The 22,743-nt window shown below is 43.0% G+C and overlaps 2 protein-coding genes across 14 annotated transcripts in view; both read right to left on the reverse strand.

The window, feature by feature from the left end:
- The window catches only part of UMPS (uridine monophosphate synthetase), a 38,799-nt gene extending 33,498 nt beyond the window's left edge, over positions 1-5,301 (reverse strand). The window contains exon 1 of the mRNA XM_021071253.2: positions 5,077-5,301. Coding sequence (XP_020926912.1) covers positions 5,077-5,232 — 156 coding nt within the window. The 5' untranslated portion in view covers positions 5,233-5,301. The remainder of the gene's footprint in view (positions 1-5,076) is intronic.
- A 3,156-nt stretch (positions 5,302-8,457) lies between these two features.
- The window catches only part of KALRN (kalirin RhoGEF kinase), a 695,174-nt gene continuing 680,888 nt past the window's right edge, over positions 8,458-22,743 (reverse strand). For all 13 annotated transcript variants that reach the window (XM_084990933.1, XM_084990932.1, XM_084990931.1 and 10 more), the window contains 3 exons: positions 20,763-20,963; positions 16,232-16,370; positions 8,458-15,270 (listed from right to left, as the gene is read on the reverse strand). In XM_084990933.1, coding sequence (XP_084847059.1) covers positions 14,725-15,270; positions 16,232-16,370; positions 20,763-20,963 — 886 coding nt within the window. In that variant the 3' untranslated portion in view covers positions 8,458-14,724. The remainder of the gene's footprint in view (positions 15,271-16,231; positions 16,371-20,762; positions 20,964-22,743) is intronic.

Raw genomic sequence — 22,743 nt, forward strand, 5'->3', positions numbered from 1 at the left:
TGTTAATAGTATCAAACAGGCCTTCACCAGAGCACCTGCTCTGGGTCTCCACAATTAAAAAAAAAAAAAAAAAAAAAATCCACTCATCTTGTATGTAGCTGAAAAGCAGGGACAGCCCTGGGGGCCTCTGTACAAAAGCTAGAAGTTCCTCAGCCAATAGGCTATTTTCCCAAACAACTATATTCTCTGGCCTCTGGGCAGGAGCTGCTACTGAGTTATTAGTGGAAGAACCTAACAAGCTTACCTCTGGACAGTCACTGGAAGTCCAGACCCCTCATCAAGTACAAAAGATTCTGGAGAATAAAGGCTAACTGGAGGCCGCCTTCTCAAAACCTGCCCCACCCTCAATCCAGTTTAAGCCTGCTGAAAGTCCCAAACTAACACACTGTTGCCTTGAAACCCCTGGCTGGGTTTATGCTGGCAGGCCTGATCTAACAGATCAAGCCACAGAAAATCCTAAAGAGGAATGGTTTAATGATGGCAGTAGTTTCATTAAAGATAGAGTCAGGAGGGCAGTGTATGCTATTGTGAGTGCTCCTGGTATCACAGAAGCAAAACCTTTGCCACCCAGCATGACAGCCCTAACCTGAGTCTTAACCTTAGGGGAAGGAAAAATTATAAATACACACAAAGACTCAAAACACACCCTCCCTGCTATATATACCCATGCAGCTATCTGAAAAGAAAGAGAACTTTTTTTTTTTCCTTTTTCCTGTTTATGGCCATACCTGTGGCACATGGAAGTTCCCGGGCCAGGGGATAAATCAGAGCTGCCGCTGCAGATTACACCACAGCCAACAGGATCCAACCTGCATCTGTGACTAACACTGCAGCTTGTGGCAACACCAAGAGTTAACCCACTGAGTAAGGCAAGGGATCATACCCACATCCCCAGAGGCAACATCAGGTCCTTAACCTGCAGAGCCACAACTGTAACTCTAGAAAGAGAACTTTTAAATGCCCCAAATTCCCCTGTAAAAGATGGAGCTGAGGTTCTACATCTCATAGAAGCAACTCAAAAATCCAAAACATATCTAGATTCCCCGGCCAAGGTGATACTTGACAACCAATTGGTCCTGGATTACCTATTGGCAGAACAGGGTGCAACAGCCAACACTTGTAACCAAGCAGGACCCTATGGGGCCTTCCCTAGGCAGGCCCTTCCCCCACATCCCCTGCTTTAGCTCCTCTCTGAAGTATAATATGTATCTTGCTGGAGGTTTACAGGATCATGGTGACCTGACCTCTGTGGACAGCTACAAGAACAAAGGTATCTGCACCAAGAAGTCTGCAATAACCAACCAGGCCCCTCCCTCACCTTGCCTGTAAAAATGCTTTGCAATTTTGACTGGGGGAGTTCAGGATATTTGGGAGGCACCAGCCACCTGTCTCCTCACTTAGCCATGCAATAAACCTTTCTCCGCTCCCAACTCTGATGTTTCAGTTTGCCACACTGACTTGTGCTACCTATACGTTTTATTGCACCTACATCAAAACCTCTTGCCAAATAGAAACCAACACTGAGAAAATTCGACAAACCACCTGGCTTCAGCAGACAATTAACCACCAATCCTTGCTATTTAATGAGTGGAGAAATTGAAAACTGCTGCTCTAGTTTGTTCTCTAGGATCCCACAGAGTAGAAAAAACTTTCTGGCAGGAGGTTTTCATTTTATCATAACCCTTCTCGTCTCTGTCATACTGATTTATGCTACGTTTCACCTAGAGCTTTTTTTTTTTTTTTTTTTTTTTTTTTTTTTTTGGTCTTTTTCTGGCCTCACCCACAACATATGGAGGTTCCAGGCTAGGAGTCTAATCGGAGCTACAGCTGCCAGCCTACACCACAGCCACAGCAACAACAGATCCCAGCCACGTCCGTGACCTACGCAACAGCTCATGACAATGCCAGATTCTTAACCCTCTGAGTAAGGCCAGGGGTCAAACCTGCATCCACATGGAGGCTAGTCATATTTGTTTCCCCTGAGCCAAGGCACGAACTCCTCATCTAGTGCTCTATTATCTTCCCTACTGTTGCAGATCTGTGGCTAAGGCTTTTTGGTCCAAGGAGGAGACCTGGGACCAAGAGGTCCAGGCCTTCCACTCTAAAAACAAAGAAACATGTTAAACTTTAACCCTGAGATTACCAAAAATATACACCCAAGCAGAATGGCTTCACGATTTTGACAGGGACAATGTCATCTCTCTTGTCTGGTCCACAGATAAGGAAGCCCCCCTACAGTTAACCTGACGCCTTTGCTTTCTAGGCCCTTTAAAGGCTATTTTTTATTCTCCTTTTTGGTCCTTCTGTATTTAAACTTTTGGTTAAGTGTACATCTTCTAGGCTCCAGCAGTGTGATGTAAAGCTCATGATGTCTCAAGAAGAGAATTTCGGCCCCTTTCCCCTTAAGAATAAGAGTGCAGAAGTTTCCATTGTGGCTCAGTGGGTTAGGACCTGGACATAGTGTCCATGAGGATACGGGTTCAATCCATGCCTCACTCAGTGGGTTAAAGATCCAGCATTGTCACAAGCTGTGGCATAATTCACAGATACAGTTCAGATCTGGTGTGGCTGTGGTGTAGGCTGGCAGCTGCAGCTCTGATGCAACCCCTAGCCTGGAAACCTCCATATGCCACCAGTGAGGCCCTAAAAGGACAAAAGTAAATAAATAAAAGAGTGGAATCTCTCAGTGGAGAATGAGACAGGCTGGGGACCTGGGACCCTTAATGCAGTGGTTGCAATGCTTACACCTGGGCAAACATCTTGAGCAATAAAATACAAAGAAACTATAAGGGACTAAAAATAACTACATTCATGCACACTCAGGGCAAATTATGGGCAACAAGAAACAAAAAAATCCTAAAACCCCCAACTGTGACTTCTGAAGAGATGAGAGCAAAAGCAGGGTACTATGCATGTCTCCTGCACACACCACCACCGAGGGTGGGCAGACCACCTAAGCTACCCCTCTGGCCCTGCCCTCCACCCACTCCCACCCCGGTTCCATATAAGGAAACAGCTAGTAACCCCCTGACCCCCCACCACTCCAGCCCCAAGGAGTGAGCAACAAAGGAACCATTGTTTGTTACTGATACATCCTGCTGATTCACCCTGCTGCAGTAGGGGCCCCAATAAAGCCTAGCCTGAATTTTTATCTGGCCTCTTATCAAGGAGTTCTCTCATAGCCAGGTCTCTCAATGTTTTGAACTCCTTCTGAGTTAACTACCCAAAATCACACACACACATCCCAAAGAACCAGTTATCAAAAAAATAATTTTGAGTTCCCACTGTGGCTTAGCGGTAACGAACCCGACCAGGATCCATGAGGATGTGGGTTGGATCCCTGGCCTTGCTCAGTGGGTTAAGGATCCGGCGTTGCCATAAGCTGCGATGTAGGTCCCAGACATGGCTCAGATCTTGTGTTGCAGTGGCTGTGGTGTAGGCCGTCAGCTGTAGCTCTGATTCGACCCCTAGTCTGGGAACTTCCACATGCTGCACCTGCGACCCTAAAAACAACAAAATCATAATTTTGAATCATCTGTCAACTGATGACTTCTTCAAAAATAAACCAATTTTTCAATAGACATCCTTAGTCATTTGCTTTCTCAGCCCTGATGAGATGCACCATAGCAAGATTCTGGATGGTGAGAATAACCCCCTACAACTAGCGCTTAGTCCTTTTCATAATAACCTCACAACAAAGTGGAGCTGAAACCAAGCAGGACCCTATGGGGCTCCTGAACACAAAAGCTTTTCTACATCCCCTATTTCTTGTTTTTTAGTAAATAGATCTCATTTAGCCTCTATGACTTTCCCTGAGTTCCAAAGGCCAGGTTCAAACAGTTGCTACTCAGGGAAGCCAAAACTGTTCTGCAGAACTAAAACCCGCAACAAAAGGAAGATGTTAACTACTTGATGAAGCAGTCTTCATTCCAGAAAGGTGTGATAGCCTTAAGGACTACCAGAACCAGTCTGGGGGCCACCAAATACCAGCTTTGAAGAATGCAAACTTGCAACTCTTCTGATCCTTATCTATGGCTCTCTTTTCCACTCTGAAACTATAAAAACACTTCCTATTCTCTCCCAAAGGAGGGCACAGTCATTAGAGCATTAGCCTGCTGTGGCCACCTTTGCCTGGCAAAGCAATAAAAGCTACTCATTTCTCCTTAGCCCCAAACTCTGTCTCCACGTTTCTATTCAGTATCCTTGGTCAGAGGCTGAGTTTCAGTAACGTTCAGGACCAGTGAACATAAATCCTTAGTGGTGGAGAAGACATGTTTTCTAGATAGAACTTCTGTAATAATGGAAACATTCTATATCTGCATTGCCCAATAAGGCAGCCACTAGGCATATGGGACTAAATTTAAACATCCGTAATGCTCAATGTTCACATGCGGCTAGTAGCAACTCTATCAGACTACATATTTAGACCCTTCTATTTACAGAGTGGTCTGCAGCTCCCGGCTGGTAGCATGTTAGAAATGCATAAACTCAGGTCCTGCCTCAGGTCTACTCAATTAGATCATGCATTTTAACAAAGTTCCAGGTGATTCATATGCACTCAGAGTTTGAGAAACACTGTGCTAAAATCCTAATTGCACAAAATTTTTCCTTTTATATACCAAAACACTGTCTCCATGAAATGTCCACCCTCTGGTTTTAATTCTTGCTCCTGGCCACACAGTGTAAAAGCGAATCCCTTTTCCAAGCAAGAGCCCTTCCAAGTATTGGAGCACTCCAACCACCTTTTCCTTTCTTCTCCCTGCGTCTCATTTTCCCGAGGTTAAATACGCGGAGCTCCTGCAACTACTTCTGTCGGAGACAAGGCCCCAAACTGGGTTTCCGGACTCTTGAAAAACACGTGTCAAAGCGGATGACTCAAAGAGCAGAGTCTGCCCTCTAGGTCAACAGTTCGTGGTCTCTAGGCTTTGAAAACCGACTCATCTTGGCCGATAACAGGGTCTGCCCGCCTGCCTGGCTCTTTAGCTCTCACTCACAGCCCAACTCCTGTCACCCCCACCTCCTCCTGGTCCCCATCCCTGCCACCCAGCCCTCCTCTTCCCTTTCCCGGGCTGGCACCTGACTCAGAAGACGCGGTCGAGACACGATGCCCCGCAGATCGATGTACACGGGGGAAGAGAGCCCACTCTTCAGCACGAAGCTCCCAAATTTGAAAGCCTGCACGTCGTACAGACCAGTCACCAATGACGCCAAAGCTACATCGGCTGCGGCCATGGTCCCGCGCTCCTAGCTCACACCAAACTCGAAACCGCGGCTTGCCTGCGGCGCCTGATGACATCACCTGATAAGACCCGCCTCTTCCGCCGCCCTTTCCGGAGGCTGGGCGGGCTCTCGGCGGGCTGTTCAGGGTTCCCAGGAAGTCGGAGTCGAGGGTTTAAGGGCAGGTTCCAAGTAACGGTAGCGAAATTTACCTTGACGCTTCCTGTGGGTGAGATGGCTAGGCTTTCAAGCCTCGAAGAGTTAAGAGTGGCTCCAGGATCTTAAAATCAAGACTCTCAAGAGAGTTTGTATAAATCCTGCCTACTTTTTATGCCTCAGTGTCCTCTTAAAATTGCTTCTTGGGCGAGCATGTCTCTATTTGCCTGGTAAACTGCCCTCTCCCTTCCTCTTTCTCCAAATATAGTGTAAGTTTTGGAAGAGGAGGACTTTTGCTCAATTCTTTTATTAACTTCATGGCATTTGGCATTTGGCAAATGTTAATGTCATAACAATTTGCACGTGGGTTATAAAACGCTTAACAGGTAATTGTAATAAACCTCTTCTGCGTTTGGACTTGGTTGTTTTGTTGTTTGCTTTTTAAAATTTTTTATTTATTTTTTATTTTCTTGTCTTTTTCTAGGGCTGCACCCACTGGCATATGGAGGTTCCCAGGCTAGGGATTTAATCGGAGCTGGACCACAGCAACACGGGGATCTGAGCCCTACTGCGACCTACACCACAGCTCACGGCCACGCAGGATCTTTAGCCCACTGAGCAAAGCCAGGGATCTAACAAGCTACCTCATGGTTCCTAGTTGGATTGGTTAACCACAGAGCCACATTGAGAACTCCTCTTTGATTTTTTTTAGGGCCGCAGCTGCTGCATATGGAAGTTCCCAGGCTAGGTGCTGAACCCAAGCTGTAGCTGCCAGCCTATGCCACAACCACAGCATCCCAGCATCAGAGCGGAGACTGCGACCTACAGCACAGCTCAGGGCAACACCAGATACCCGACCCACTGAGCAACGCCAGGGACTGAACCCGTATTCTCATGGATACAAGTCGAATTCGTTTCTGCTGTGCCTCAATGGGAACTCCTGGAGTTTATTCCCATTAGAGAAGCTCAAGTGCTTGGAACATAAATTGCATAGCAGATGAGGAAGAAAGGGAGGACAGTAGAGGAAGATGAATTGATTGGTATCAGGGTTATCTAGGAGGATAATTATGCCAGCCAATCTGAAAACCTAAGTGTATTTGGTATTTACATATAAATTCCTTAAAGTAGGGGTGATTCCCATTATGTATAGAAGGCAATACTTTAATGACAATAACCCTTAAAACAATGAGCTCATGATTGTTACTTACATTGTTCTGGGCCACACCTTTGGCATATGGAAGTTCCCAGGCTAGGTGGTCCAGTTGGAGCTACAGCCGCTGGCCCGAGCAACACTGGATCCCAGCCGAGCCTTTGACCTACACCACAGCTCACAGCAACGCTGTATCCTTAACCCAATGAATGAGGCCAGGGATCAAACCTGCAATCTCATGGATACTAGTCGGGTTCATTAACCGCTGAGCCAGGAAGGGAAGTCTCTGATTTTGTTTCTGTGTTTTTTAATGTATGTCTGTGTTCTCTGAAGACAAGATGACCAGCCAGTGTGAAGGAGCCTATGCTTTTGACAGTTCTCATTTCAAATAAAGGCAAGTAAACCTTGATGAAATAGAAACCAAATGTTAAAATATTTTAGTTATTTGCAAAATAAGCTAATCAATATACTTCAGATCCTACCCTGTCAACCTTAAGAATAAGATGACCATTTATTTTACCAGCTAAATGAATTCTGTTTGGGATTGGCAGAGGAATTACATTTGGGGCATGCAAACTATGGTAAACATAGGCAAATCGGAGAACAAAAAAGAAGAATGTTACTTTATGGAGAACCGGGAAATTGGGAGGGGCTGCTTTAAAGTAAAGTCCTTTGGAGGAAATCAAGGATTCAGGGTCATAAGGGTTTCTTATTGGCTGAATCTTGGTGCTTTTCAAGACTGCCCACTGTAGGTGGGGAAGGAGAAAAACTTCCCTCCTCATCCTGGGGTAGTAAAGTAAGCCTCTTCCCGCCCAGCAAAGTAAAATCGGCTGCCTAGGGTGGTATGTGCTGGTGCCTGCCTAAGAGCTCCTCCTTCAGGGCTTCCACACTCCATTTCAAATGTGGTTATCTTTTCTTTTTCTTTCTTTCTTTTTTTTTTTTTTTTTTTTTTTTTTTTGCTTTTTAGGGCCGCACCCAAGGCATATGGAGGTTCCCAGGCTAGGGGTCTAATCAAAGCTACAGCTGCCAGCCTACACCACAACCACAGCAGTATCAGATCCGAGCCGCATCTGCGACCTACACCACAGCTCATCTCAATGCTGGATCCTTAACCCACTGAGTGAAACCAGGGATCGAACCCTCAACCTCATGGTTCCTAGTCGGATACGTTTCCACTGCGCCACGATGGGAATTCCATGGTTTTCCTTTACTTTCACACACTCCAGATAATTGTCAGTGTCCTATGAATCCATCTCATTTGCACTGGTGTGGCACACACAGACTCTTTCAAAACCTTATCATATCTGCACAGGCTAATCCAGGCTCCTGGAGTCCACACTATGTTGCATACACTTGTGAGATCTATCCCAAATGGCCTGCCAATTTTCTAACAAAGTTGCCAAATAAAACACCAGAATGAAATTAACAACACACATCGAGTCTTATTTGGCATTTTTGGATAGAGAAATATCTTAGAATACCTCTCCAAGCTACAAAATTGTTGCTTTCTTGGGAGTTCCTGTTGTGGCGCAGTGGTTAACGAATCCGACTAGGAACCATGAGGTTTCAGGTTCGATCCCTGGCCTTGCTCAGTGGGTTAAGGATCTGGCATTGCTGTGAGCTGTGGTCGTAGACTCGGCTCGGATCCTGCGCTGCTGTGGCTCTGGCGTAGGCCGGTGGCTACAGCTCTGATTAGACCCCTAGCCTGGGAACCTCCATATGCCGTGAGAGTGGCCCAAGAAATGCCAAAAAAGACACACACACAAAAAAATTGTTGCTTTCTTTCCACAATGCTGGGCAAATTTTATTATAGTAATAATGCAGTATCTTCACCTTGTCAAAGTCTTTCATATATTTGGAGGAAGAGCAAAAAAAAAAAATTACTCTTTTCTTGCTAACAGAAGTTTTAATTAGAAAGAAAAGACCACCAGAAATAATATCTTTAGTATAGTATATTTATAGGAATGCATAACTTGTGAGATGTACATTTTGAAGTTTCATCCATAACTTATAACATTTACTGTAGTAATAATAACAAGACAGCAGATCATCACTTTACAACATTACACATGAGTGATTTTGACTTACAAATAAAATATTTACAACCTACCTTTACAAAACGACGTTGTGTGCATACAAAATGAACAACTGCAGAAAAATTTAAAAATAATGAGACAACCAAAAACCCAGAAGATACACTTAAGGCAGACCAGCAAGACACTGAAATAATTAAGGCTGTGGAATTCTTCTGCACCTTGAAAATATAGAGCTATTTATCAATACTGTGGAGTGATTTTAAATCAACTGTTACAAGCGTTATGGAAGTATGTACTTATATGTATATGTGTAATGGTCCCTATGGGGAAACCTGTCCACTTATAGATAAGGCCCTTTATCTGAATGGTCAGAGAAGCCCACACTCTCAAAAGACTTGGTGGGGAGGGGTCACTCAAAACTAAGGGGTGCCAATGAAGTTCGCAAACCAACAATTATTAATTCAAACAAAGATTCTTCTGACTCCAGGTAAACAGAATAACTTAAATGATGGCCACATTATGTTTCAAGCTTTGTAGACTTCAGAATACAGCAAATAATTCCCCAATGAGTAGAATCTAACTCTCCCCATCAGCCCTAATGGTTTTGAATGGCTCTCAATGGTTTTCTAATAGAAAAACTGACCCACCTGGACTGTCTTCAAATGGATAGATTTCTGCATATGAGCCATAACATATACATACATATTATACACTATATACATGTACAGATGTACATATATCCATATTTTCCAACAGTTTGCACTTTGATCACTATTGTGCTCTGACTAGGATCTCATTCTGAAGAATATGTCTAGTTTTTTTTCACAGTCTTCACATTTGTCTTAACTACTAGTTTTACTCACCTTCCCCATAGACTAGGCTGAAGTTTGGCAGAAACAGAAGTAAAAGCACCAGGGTCAAAAAAAATCAAACACAGAGAGGACAGATATGGCTTAAGTTCATAAGAGAAGATGTATGTTTCGTTAACTTCAAATTCATAACCACAGTCTGAGATCAAGGTAACAGTCCCCGTTAAGCCTACAGGATGTGGATTCATTTCTTGATAGAAGTCAGGGCATTGATGGAACTTTTATACTAGCTATTCCTGGGCTAGGAAATTTGCTTGCTTAAATTAAGCTTCAGGATTGAGATTCTGAAAATTTCTATTTGCACGCTTTTCCAACACCCTCCATTTTCTCAGTCATCCTCACCATCCAAAATAAGTTATCTGAATAAACAGTTAATCTCGATCATTTGAATAAAAACTAAATCTGACCCCATTTTAGAATCTCCCAGCCAACAAGCTGACAGGAAACTCAATAGCCTATGAGTATAATTTCAGGCTTTCCATCCATGTCCATTAAAGAGGAAAATTCATCTTAGAGTACTTGCTTTTTCCTCTCCTCTAACTTCTACATATATGGAAAATGAGGAAGAAATGATTTTTAGAGAAAACATGGCCTGTGATATTTCTGTGTTCTCTTTTCGTATAGATTTCTCACGTGAATAATATTCTCTAGTAGAAACATCTAACACTATGCACAAATTTCAGCCCTTTTAAACTCTCTAAAATTAATGAAACAACTCAGAGCCTTATAGTCTTTAGAAAATAGGTATCAAGACGGTAGCTCCCCTTTTCTTAACGGAGTATGTGTAAACCTTATCTTTCCTAACCCTACCCTGGGTTTAGTCATTCATTTCCAAACAATCCCTAGATTTTAAATAGTTAAGAAAAACCGTAATGCAAATAAATCCATGGAAAGCTCCCACATTATGTTTGCCTAACCAAGACTCCACAGAGACGCTACACAGGAAATAAAGAAATAAGGCCCACATTCCTCAAAACTGAATGAGGAAGTGGTGAGTTGGCCCCACTATAGAGACTCTTATGTTTGAAATATTTTCTCCTTTATCAAGCTCATGGGACGAAGGTTTCGTTAATACACAGAAATAACCACCATCCAGTGTATAACATATTTGCCCCTCATATTCTCGCAAATCTAAATTTCCATGTTTTTCCACATAGGCAAGGAAAAGGTAATGACTAACTCCTGGGCAGTAAATCATATAGACGATCAGAAAGCAAATAGGTGACTCCAGAAACACCTAGCAATCTAAAAAGAAAAAGAAAAAAAAAAAAAAAAAAAAAAAGACCCAAGGTTTTCCTTCTAAAAGCCAGCAGTCCAATTCATTTCTACACCTGTGAATTTAATTTGCTTCTTATAACAGGTGCCTGTGAGACTCTGAAGAAATGAATTGTGAAATCAGAAAATATTTTATTCTTACTTCTGCCCTCCCAGTGAGGAAAGGGGATGTTTTGATTCTCCTCTGTCAATTTTTCCAGAGCATAAAGCTTGAGAAGGTCATCACAATTGCTTTGGAGGGCATCTCACTCTTTGCTTCCGCTGCCATAGGGCATACTGGAGAAAACAGTTTATCAACAAACACTTCATCAGCTCGCCTAACCTTTTTTTTAGACAACCTTTTAAAGCATCAAGACCAAATAACATTCAGACAAAGAGCACCTAGTGCCTCCAATGAAGATCAATTTACAGCATTTAATTTCATGAGTTTGCAAATGGTATCCAAAGACAAGAATATCGAAATCCTGGAATGTTCAAAGTTACTATCAATAAAATCTTTTAGCACTGGCAGTGTATAGCACTTAAAAAAAAAAATCAAAGTATTTTTTAGACATCCCAACAAAGCTATTTTCCCAACATTCCTATGAGATTAATTCCTCCCTCCTTCTCCCCAACTCCCATTTTAACAATGGGGACATTTGGGGTGGAAAAAACAAAGACTTTCTGTAAGAAAGGACGAATCAGGAATAGCTGAGGTCGAAACTCGTGAATTCCTGGGCTCACCCTATGTTCAGATGGTTTCTTTTAAAAGATATTTTAAAATAAAGAAAAAAATGCTGCCATATTATCACTCTAAATACAATGAACTTCTTTATCTCCCGTTCTCCCCTCTGAAAGGCACTACTATTTATAAAGACTTGTGAACCACAAAGCGGTGCAACCAGCTTTTCCTCTGCTTCCTCTGCTCCCCCAAGAGTGTTTATGGCTGTCAGAGACCTGAAGGACACCTCCAACATTACAATTTTGTTTCTTAAAAATGTTCCCACATTCAGCTGTAAGTTGCTATAAGTCTATTTAATATGAAACACATGTAAAAGATGCAGTAAATTATTATACCTTTAAAAAATCCTTGTGGGTTGTCCCTGATCTTTTCCTCTTTCTGCACCCCACACTTACAAAACACCCCCCCCAAAAAAACCTTCTATGCAATGAATATAAGCCAAGCAAGAAACTTGTGACTTTAACCAACATTTATTTTTCCCATTTCAAATGGAAGTTCACTAATTCCTAGTTAAGTTGTGATTGCAAGAACCACCATAATTATAGTAGAAGTGGGTTTTTTTCTCATCTCTCCCCTCTTCTCTACCACAAAGTAGTAAATATCTCTGCCAAAATAGGTATAAGGAAGTGGTTCCTAACCCTTCATCCTTCACCACAGTTGCCCACTTGAACCAGAAATGTTATCTCATCCCTAGTGGAAGCGACCAGGAGCTTTGCAGACAGGGTGCCTCCCTGTTAGTTTTCTTCAGTTATCAAACTATATAAAATATACACCCTTTCTCTGGGGGCCTCTATTAAACTCATTCTACTCTAATGATTGTACTTTGGCTCCAATTAACAAAATCACGCAACTTTTCATTTCTCTGTCCCTCCTCTCCTGTCTCCTCACTTCCCCAGCATGGGTACTTGAGGGGATTCCACCCAACTTCCCATCTGGACCATCCCAACTCTGTGTAAAAGCTGTTATAAAAGCTTTGGCTTCCATCTAACATTCTGTCAACTGCCCTCCCTACAACACGACTTCTCTGATGCTCTCCTGTGCAGTCTGGACACCACTGTCCTTCTGAAGCAGAAACTCAGCTTGTCTCTTATACGGTCATGAAAACTCACCATGACTCAGCAGGGGGCTCTTTACTCACTGTCCACAGTGGACAGAACAGGACTTGCCGAGCCATCCTGCATGGATATTTGGAATCCTCAGTGCCTGTAATCTATCCCATGATGAGCCCTAGGGACCAGGCTTTTTTTCTTTCATATCTTACGATGAAGACATGTTTACCAAAAGAGGTTTTAGTAAATATGTTTTAAATCTCCAAATCTTGTATCCTATAGTATTTGTACATACACATGAATTTAAATAAAGTCTATGGAGGGTTAGTCAAGAGAGAGCTCTGAGGAAGGGAGCTTTGATGACCCAGGGCCATTCGAAAACTAGGAAACAGATACAGACGGAGTCAGTTTCCACATATTTGGTTAATCCTGAAAATACATAAGTGCTATCTAGTCTTATTGCTTGTACTTTCTACTAATTTATTCATTTATAATCTTGGATGGGATAAGGTGGAGGGGAGATGAGGAAACTGACTTTGAAATCAATGGAAATGAGTGGTGAGGATTTTTAATTTTATACTTCCATTGTAGGAATAGTGTTTTTATACATTAATGTTCAGGCTTAGTTCCATCTTTTTCATTAAGATAGGTTTGTACTTTATCCTTCATAAACTCTCTATCTGCACTTCTGTGCCGCATGATTTTTTCATTTCCTCAATCCTATTATAGGAGAGAAGCAATTAAACCTGATTTGGACAGACACTTGAGTTATATTTTAAAAATATCATTCGCATAACAGTGATGTTTAAAACACACACTAGGAAATAAGCAGTGGATCATGAATAAATACAAAAACAAAACCTCTTTCCTGAAAACCAAAAAGAAAAGGCAAAGAAAGGAAAAAAAAAAAAAACATGAAATGCCCAGGTTTAATTTTTTTTTCCATCAGTGGAAAAAAGGGCAGTTCATAATCAGCTGGGAAGGAGAATGTACAGCAGAAAGCAGCATTGGCCTCAAAGTGCAATTAGTCCTTTTAGTCCAGGGAACTCTCAGCGGCTGAATGGTGGTAGATATTGCAATTGCAGTTAAAACTCAAAGCTCTGTTCGAGTGATATATCAGATTGTATTCCATGGCTTCAAAAAGGACTTGGGACCAGGCCTTTAAAAGGCCTATATGGCTGCCTCCTTTTTGGTAAGCACCTCTTTTGCTTCCATAAGAGGTTAGAAACAAAGCAGGCCAACTTTCTGAGGACTGCATCCTATAGCTGCAGAAGATATCAGAAAGTGTTGTTATCTTGTTCACAGGAATTACAGGAAAGGTTTCCACTGGTACTTTTGTATGGACCTGTTTTATTCGTTACCTATTTCAAATCAGGTGTAGACATGAAAAATAGCCCCACAACTCTTACTGTGTTTGGACTTATTTCCTAGCAGGCTTTCCTGCCAGATGAACGCTGAGCTGCCAGTGAATCTGGGGATAGCATTTCATAAATAGAATCCAGGTGAGTCAAATACCTGTGACGGAGAGAAAAATCTTCTCATCACAGATCGCAAGAGGAGAGCATTGCTTTCTCTTAATGCACAGGTTCTGGTTGAAGAGTTCTATACAAGATTTATAAAATGATCTAAAAAAACCTGTCATCTAGTTGTGCTTAGTCCAAACAATATAATGCTTCAGGGAAATAAGTTACTGAACTGGCACACTCAAAGTTACTTAGGATTGATTTCATATATATCTCTCTATATTATAAAACTCTGAAAGCCGAAGGAGATAGATTTTACGGCATGTGTCCATGTAGCCTATTCAGAAACTATATCTAAGTAATCGAAACCAGAACAGTCGACATACATGACATCTCTGTTAGACAGAACCTTTTGCTTCAAATTCCAGCAAAGGCAGAAACCTTCTCTACTCACTGCCTTGAGCTTCAGTTTCGCCCAGTGACCCCTCATCTGATTAAAATTTCATAACCGCTCCTACCCCTTGTCAGCTTTACCTCTCTTTTGAATCTTTTCTGTGACTCTTGACATCTGTGTCTCTTCTGAATGACCTTCTGGCAAGTCCCTGGATTTAGGGGGCTCTTCCTGCTGCTCAGACCCTGAATAACCACTGATGAGGTTGAAGAGGTACCTCTCTCAACCCAGAGAACCGTGTGGAGGGAACTACTTAACAGGATTATTTACAGACACATTCAGTCTTGCTTTGGTTCACACTGCACTTCCATGTGAAACCTCAAGGGCTGGGAGGTGGCTACGTCCCTTGGTTTACCCGGTTGACAATATAGCTCTTGACGTTGGGGACAGGCCGCACGTCGTTCTGGTGCTTGCGGCGCTCTATGAAGCACGCCAGGCGGGAGGTGTCCAGGGGGATCTTGGAGTAGCTGCCATTGTGGGGCTGCAGCCATGGATGCTGCAGGCAGGTGGCCGCCGTGGGCCGCCTCCGAAAGTCTTCCTGGAGGATCACGTTGATGAAATCTCTGGCAGCATTGCTCACTCCACAGAAGTACTCGTGGGGGAAGCTGAAGTCCACCCTGCAGACGTTGATGCACGTCTCCTCTTTGCTCTCATCCAAGAAGGGGGAGACCCCACTTAGCATGACATATGTCAAGACCCCGATGCTCCAGATGTCGGTGCCCAGGGACACAGGGATGCCCTGGATCACTTCTGGGGCGGCAAACTCAGGGTTCCCCAGCAGGTGGTGGATATGGAAGTGTCCTGAGATCTGGACGGCATCCTCCAAGTCAATGAGCTTTACTCGAGGCACTGGGATCCGTAGGTCAATGAGCAGGTTTTCAGGCTGCAGAGACCCGGGGAGGCGGGGAGAAGAGAAGGCAAGTTCAGCGCTCTGTTCTGCCTGCCAGCAAGACCCCATCCACTCAAACATGGCTGTGCTAGTCTTTGACAAAGCCTGTAGTGCTTGGGACGCTCCCTAAATGCATAGGAGGCTTCAAACTGAACTAAACTCTAAATTTGGATGGTGCTTCAGGGAAAGATTGGTTGATGTTGACCTCATGTCTTCTTAACTAGCCCTTACTTCTGTGCTGAATCAAGAAAAGAATTTTTTTTTTGGTCTTTTGTCTTTTTAGGGCCGCTCCTGCAGCATATGGAGGTTCCCAGGCTAGGGGTCCAATTGGAGTTGTAGCCACCGGCCTATACTACAGCCACAGCAACAAGGGATCTGAGCTGCATCTGCAACCTACACCACAGCTCACAGCAATGCTGGATCCTTAACCCACTGAGCGAGGCCAAGGATCAAACCCGAATCCTCATGGATGCTAGTCGGGTTTGTTCACCACTGAGCCACAACGGGAACGCTGGGGAAAAGAATAAATTCTTTATTTTGGAGAACAGGAGCTTCTTTCTGCACACCATGAAAAAGAAGCTATGGCAACGCCGGATCCTTTAACCTACCATTCTGGGCCGACCAAGGATCAAACCTGCACCTCTGCAGCGACCTCAGCTACTGCAGTGAGAGTCTAACCTACTGCATCATGGCAGGAATGCCATCCCTCTGTAAAGTTAGTTGAAGTGGTTAAAGCTTCCCTAGCTTCTTTGAGCCCAGGAGTCATGTGACTTTAGTGTGTTCTCATTTATTCATGAATAACATTTAAATTGTGTGATGACCCATTTTGCATTCAATATTCATAGGGATTCTAATGAAAGTAAGTAAAATAAAATGAGCATTGACAGCTCTCAACAGTAATGCCTGGCAGGTTGGACCTCACCATTTCCCTGCCAGAGTTGCTACTTCTTATTACCTTTATGTCCAAATGTGCAACCCTGCAGTTGTGAAGGTACTGCAGGGCTTCCATGATGTCTCGGATGTAGAAAGCTACTTTTTCTTCCATCAGCTCGTCATGATTCATAAGGTAGTCTAAGAGCCGGCCATCATCCATCCTGAAATAGGGAGAAAAAGGCACAGGAAATCTGTTACGAAACAGAAAAGAAACACACGTATACTTCTGTAAGAGCTCTAAGAGTTCTCCTATTCTCTATTATAAACGAAGGTCAAAGTCACAACACATGCATATTTTAGTTAGAGCCCAAAGTTAGTACCATGTTCAGCATTTATATAAAAAGGGCGAGAGGAAGAGAGCCAAAGAGCTAGAGAGAGAGGGAAATTCATGCTTCAGGGAAGAAACTTCTATAACCTTAAGACACATTCTGTTTTGTTAACTTTTGAAATTGCTCACAAAGAAAAAAAGATACTCCTTTAAGAGAGGTTAGACTACAAAATAGAGAAAGGAGGGAGAGATAAAGAGAGAGATCTTGCAACCATCTGAATAACTGGATCCTGGTGGCTTTGCAAATTGCTTTTACTTGTCCATTTTTAGTTGGGGAAAAATAGAAAGCAGGCAAAGTTTGACCTTGGCATTCTTGACTCCCTTTTGCATCCTCTCCCTCTTGGACAATTTTCCAACCTTAAAAACTATGACTGAGAATCTGGCAGGGGGAGCCAGCCAGATCTGGATTCAAATCCTGGTTCTGCCACTTCCAGGCTGGGGGTTTGGAGCAAGTCATTTAAACTCTCTGTGTTTTGGTTTCTTCATTGTTAAAAAGAGAGAGTAACAACAACAATAATACCTATTTCATTATGAGGACTACCCAAGTATCAGGTGATACGATGAGGCATTGAGCATAATTAGTAGCAACAGTAAGTGCACAATAAGTGGCAGATATTTTCAGGTGCCCTGAGCCTCCTTCAGCAGGGAATGACCAGATGTCAGGTGGCTGTTCCATGGGCCATTGAAGGCCCATCCCCAGGAAAGGTCCAGGCAGAGGAGCCTGAGCCAGGGTCGGAAACCACTTTTGAGCAGAGCTGACACCCTCTGGCCATGTTTCCATTCTGTTCTCTAGCTTGTTCCTTCCAGCAAGATTGTTCTCTTCTCCTGCTTTCCTTGACAGGATCAAAGGCTTGGTCCAAGGAAGGCCCTCTCTGCTTTCCTCTGACCCTGCCAGGGTTGGGTGGGAGGGGTGAGCATGGAGCAGCATAGAACTGGGCTTGTTAGATGCATCCACTTGAACTTCTTGGAGTGTTTTAGGGAGAAGTTAGAGTAGTACTGCTCCGAGACCAGAAAGTCTCAGCCACCAAATTCGTCTTCAGAGTTCTTGGATAACACAGATGCCCGGGCTCCACCCTAGACTAGAGGGTCAGAACCTCAGATGCCCAGTAGGGAAAAGCTCTACCGTTGATATAGATGGCCACCAAAGGGGTCCCCACAGTCGTGGCATAACCAAGACTTAGCACAGAGTTTAGCTCAGGCATTGCCTTTCCACAAATCTTCCCTGAACCTCAAGCTCAGCCAAGCCCTGCTCTATATTTTCACACAACCCTCTCCAAAATACGCACTTACCACGCTATGCTGAAATCATTATCTGCCTACTTCCTCATTAGATTTTTTTTTTTTTGGTCTTTTTGCCTTTTCTAGGGCTGCTCCCACAGCACATGGAGGTTCCCAGGCTAAGGGTTGAATCAGAGCTGTAGACACCAGCCTACGCCACAGCCACAGCAACGTGGGATCCAAGCTGCGTCTGCGACCCACACCACAGCTCACGGCAATGCCCAATCCCCAACCCACTGAGCAAGGCCAGGGATCGAACCTGCGACCTCATGGTTCCTAGTCCGATTTGTTAACCACTGCGCCACGACGGGAACTCCACCTCATTAGGATTCTAACTCCTCAAGGGCAAGAAATAGAACTTCATCTTTGTTCCTGACACTCAGGCCCAGGTCTACACAGTGGGTGGCACACAGTGAGGTGCCATAAATGCTTGATAAATGCGTTCAATGCCATATTCAACTCCTTTAATTCCTGCAACATGTCTGAGAAGTGGAAATACTTCTCCGGACTTCACAGATGAGGAGCCTGAGGCCCAGAACGCCACATACACGGCTCCACATCACAGAGCTGGGATTACAACCCAGGTTCTCCATGCCAAGATCAGCTTTCTTTGCATTACTCTATGGCAGTCTAGTAATCAACACCTTCCCTCAGTAACTGACAAGACTGAAGGGACAAAGCTTCTGGGTCCGCTGTACCGCCTTGGTTGGTTCACAAGTGACACTACTTTTTATTGGAACTCAAGTACTTTATGCTGTCACTTATAAACAAAGATAGTTCACTGTCGATAGAATGTGCCTTTGAGTTAGGAAGCTCTCAACAAACAGGTTAGGCTCTGAAAATTTGCTTGTAAGTGTATTTATGAAGTCTAAAGTGACGATCTTACCAGCTACTACATGGCTACAGAAAGTTAAGGATCATAAAAGGGTTACAAATACTAACAGTGACAATTTTAAAAGTCTCCTCTTATTTCTTTCCTTCTTTTTTTTTTTTTTTTTCAAGGGCCCCACCTGTGGCATATGGAGGTTCCTAGGCTAGGGATCGAATTGGAGCTGTAGCTGCTGGCTTACGCCATAGCCACACTAACACAGGATTCAAGCCGTGTCTGTGACCTACACTACAGCTCATGGCAATGCTGGATTCCCAACCCTCTGAGCGAGGCCAGGGATCAAACCCGTGTCCTCATGGATACTAGTCAGATTCATTTCTGCCGAGCCACAACTCTTATTTCTTTTCAAGTAATTAAAAAATATAGCCTAAGATGTTTGGATGTTGGCTTTTTTTTTTTCTTTTTATGGCTGCACCTGTGACATAGAGAATTTTCCAGGCCAGGGAACAAATCAGAGCTGCAGTCTACACCATGGCCATGGCAACATCAGATTTGAGCCACATCTGTGACCTACACCCCAGCGTGCAGTAATGCCAGATCCTTAATGCACTGAGAGAAGCCAGGGATGGAACCTGCATCCTCTTGGACACTGTGTTGGGTTTGTAACCCGCTGAGCCACAATGGGAACTCCTTGATTTTTTTCATCATAAATGAATTTATGATAAGTCACTGCTTCAAAGGTCCCCATACACATACAGCTAGACTAATAAGCACACAAGAGCGTAGGGACTAAAAGCACAGTTGGGAAGCTGTAAATTGAGGTGCTGCTCGATTAAACATAGGTTCACGTGGAGCCATACTCATCATCAGTCTTCAGTGTCAATGTGTCACCTCTTCAGGCCCAGGGCTTCATTAACACCAATCAGATAACACTTAGGTGGGGCTCCGTACTTCTGAAAAGATGGTTCTCTTTAGCCCCAATAAGATCTCTAAAACCACAGAACCTGACCTCTGTTCTTAGTTTGGGGAAGGAGTGGGAGGGATTCGATCTTATTACCCTTTTCTGGGGCCCAGTATGTGGTCCCAAGTATATGGCCAAGTAAGTATATGGCTGCCTGACTCTTTAGAGTATCTGGGATGAGTAGAAGGTTTTGAATTCCTCTTAAAGGAATTTCTTGGGTGGTAGACTGGGGATGCTCTGGCACTAGATACACCCACAAACCCCCCTCTGTCACCAAGCCCATTGTCAACAAGCTATTCCTAAACATCTGCCCAGCTCCAGAGTACATAAGAGAAAGAAAATAAAAATTTGAGAGAGATGTGGGTTCAAGTGCCAGCTACTCCATTTCCTAGTTTTTAATTTTGTTTTTCTTTTGATGGCCACACCTGAAGTATATGTAAGTTCTGGGCCAGGGGTCGAATTGGAGCTGCAGCTACCAGGCTACACTATAAGCACAGCAAGGCTGGATCAGAGCCGAATCTATGACCTAGGGCAACGCCAGATCCTTAACCCACTGAGCAAGGCCTGGGATTGAACCTGAATCTTCACGGACACTGTGTCAGGTTCTTAATTTGCTGAGCCACAACGGAACTCCTCCATTTCCTAGGGTTTTTTTGTTTGTTTGTTTTTTGTTTTGTCTTTTTGTCTTTTCTAGGGCCACACCTGCAGCATATGGAGGTTCCCAGGCTAGGGGTCTAATTTGAGCTACAGCTGTTGGCCTGCGCCACAGCCACAGCAACTCATGTTCCGAGCCACGTCTGCGACCTACACCACAGCTCATGGCCACGCCGGATCCTTAACCCACTGAACGAGGCCAGAGATTGAGCCCGCAACCTCATGGTTCCTGGTTGGATTTGTTAACTACTGAGCCACGACAGGAACTCCCTCCATTTCCTAGTTTTAGGGAACTAGTTTTAATGACCTTCCTTATTCTGGATTTTCTAACCTATAACATGGGACTAACATGTTCATACAATGGAGGGAAGCATCTATATTACCTGCAACACTTTGTAAACTAGAAGACACTGCATGACATGTAACTGCCATGTCATTACCTGTGGGCAATAAAGAACCCAAAAAGCTGGGAACCACCTTCAAGAGGTGATGTTCATACTTACAGTTCCAAAATCAGGATGTAGGATGTGGGGGACTCATAGGTGTCATGGAGAGTGATGTATTGGGGGTGCTGCAGGTGCTGAAGCAGGGCAGCCTCATGGGCAGCCTGCTCTTTTTTCTTCATTTTTTTGCTGACGAATTTCACAGCCACATCTTTACGAGTAGCTTTGTGAATGCACTTCTTTACTATGGAGAAACGGCCTCTGGAAAACAAAAGGGAGAAAGATTTTGCCAAGATTCTTAAAACAACTAGGTCTCATTTTATTCAATGACGTGTGAAGTTTTATCTCAAGGGGTCAGACAGCAACATTTTATTAGGACTCTACTTTCTGGTATTTTTTTTTTTATTGAAGTATAGTTGATTTACAATGTTGTGTTAGTATCAGGTATACAGCAATGTGATTCGGAATCTTTTTCAGATTCTTTTCCATTATAGATTATTACAAAATATTGAATATAGTTTCTTGTGCTATACAGCAGGTCCTTGTTGTTTATCCATTTATATTCAGTAGGGTGTATACAGTAATCTTGACCTTCTCATTAATTCTTCCTCATGCTTTCCCCTTTGGTAATCATAAGTTTGTTTTCTATGTCTGTGAGCCTAATTCTGTTTTGTAAATAAGTTCACTTGCATCATTTTTAAGATTCCACAGATAAGCAATATCCTATGATGTTTATCTTTCTCTGATTTACTTAGTATGATAATCTCTAGATCCATCCATGTTGCTGCAAACAGCATAATTTCATTTGTTATGGCTGAGTAATATTCCATTGTATATATGTAGCACATCTCCTCTATCCATTCCTCTGTTGATAGACATTTAGGTTGCTTCCATATCTTGGCTATTGTAAACTATTGTAAATAGTGCTGATGCAGTGGTGTGTGTATATTTTCAAAGTAAGAGTTTTCATCTTTCCCAGATATATGTCCAGGCATGGGATTGCTGGATAATGTGGTAACTCTATTTTCAGCTTTTTAAGGAATCTCCACACTGTTCTCCATGGTGGCTGCACCAATTTATACTCTTACCATTCTGTAGGTTATCTTTTCATTGTTTCTGATTTCTTTTGCTGTACAAAAGCTTTTAAATTTAATTAGGCCCCATTTGTTTATTTTTGCTCTTATTTCCATTACTTTAGGAGATGGATCCAAAAAAAATTGCTGCAATTTATGCCAAAGAGCATTCTGCCTATTTTTCCTCTAGGAACTTTATAGTATCTGATCTTACATTTAGAGCTTTAGTTCATTTTGAGTTTACTTTTGTTTGTGGTGTTAGAGAATGTCCTAATTTAATTCTTTTATTTGTAGCAGTCCAGTTTTCTCAGCACCACTTATTAAAGAGACCATCTCTTTTCCACTGTATATTCTTGCCCCTTTTGTCACAGATTAACTGACCATAGGCGTGTGGGTTTATTTCTGGGCTTTCTATTCTGTCCCATTGATCTAGATTTCTGCTTCTGTGCCAGTACCATACTGTTCTGATATCCGTGGCTTTGTAGCATAGTCTGAAGCCAGGACACCTGATTCCTTCAGCTCCATTCTTCTTTCTCAAGACTGTTTTGGCTATTCAGAGTCTTTTGTGTTTCCATATAAATTAAAATTTTTTTTAGTTCTAGTTCTATTCCTTTATTTTTAATCACAATGTTATCATTCAGAAAAACGATTTTTCCTTCCTTAGTATGTTATGATTCATCAAGATGCAAAAAACTAGCAACATTTTTCAGTCAATGTATTTCTCTGTCATTCTGAACATCAGACACAGGTTCCAATTTCTTTTCTATAAAGAATATATTTCTGCTCTCTTCAGCTCAAAGGCCCTCTCCCTGTCTTTTGGCCAAAAAGATGGGGTTCTCTTGGAGTTTCTGCCCTCTGTGCATGCTGTACAGTTCCTTGATCTGGCCCACCCTTGGGTCAAATCCAGATCAAGGAGAAGCAAGAAACCCCAGAAAACTCACTGCTTCCATTCTTGTCTCTCTTTAGGT

Source organism: Sus scrofa, chromosome 13, assembly GCF_054392235.1.
Source record: "Sus scrofa isolate SSC_HxYL_T2T_F1_AM1 chromosome 13, Sscrofa_HxYL_maternal_Yorkshire_Landrace_v2.0, whole genome shotgun sequence".
NCBI classification, from domain to species: domain Eukaryota; kingdom Metazoa; phylum Chordata; class Mammalia; order Artiodactyla; family Suidae; genus Sus; species Sus scrofa.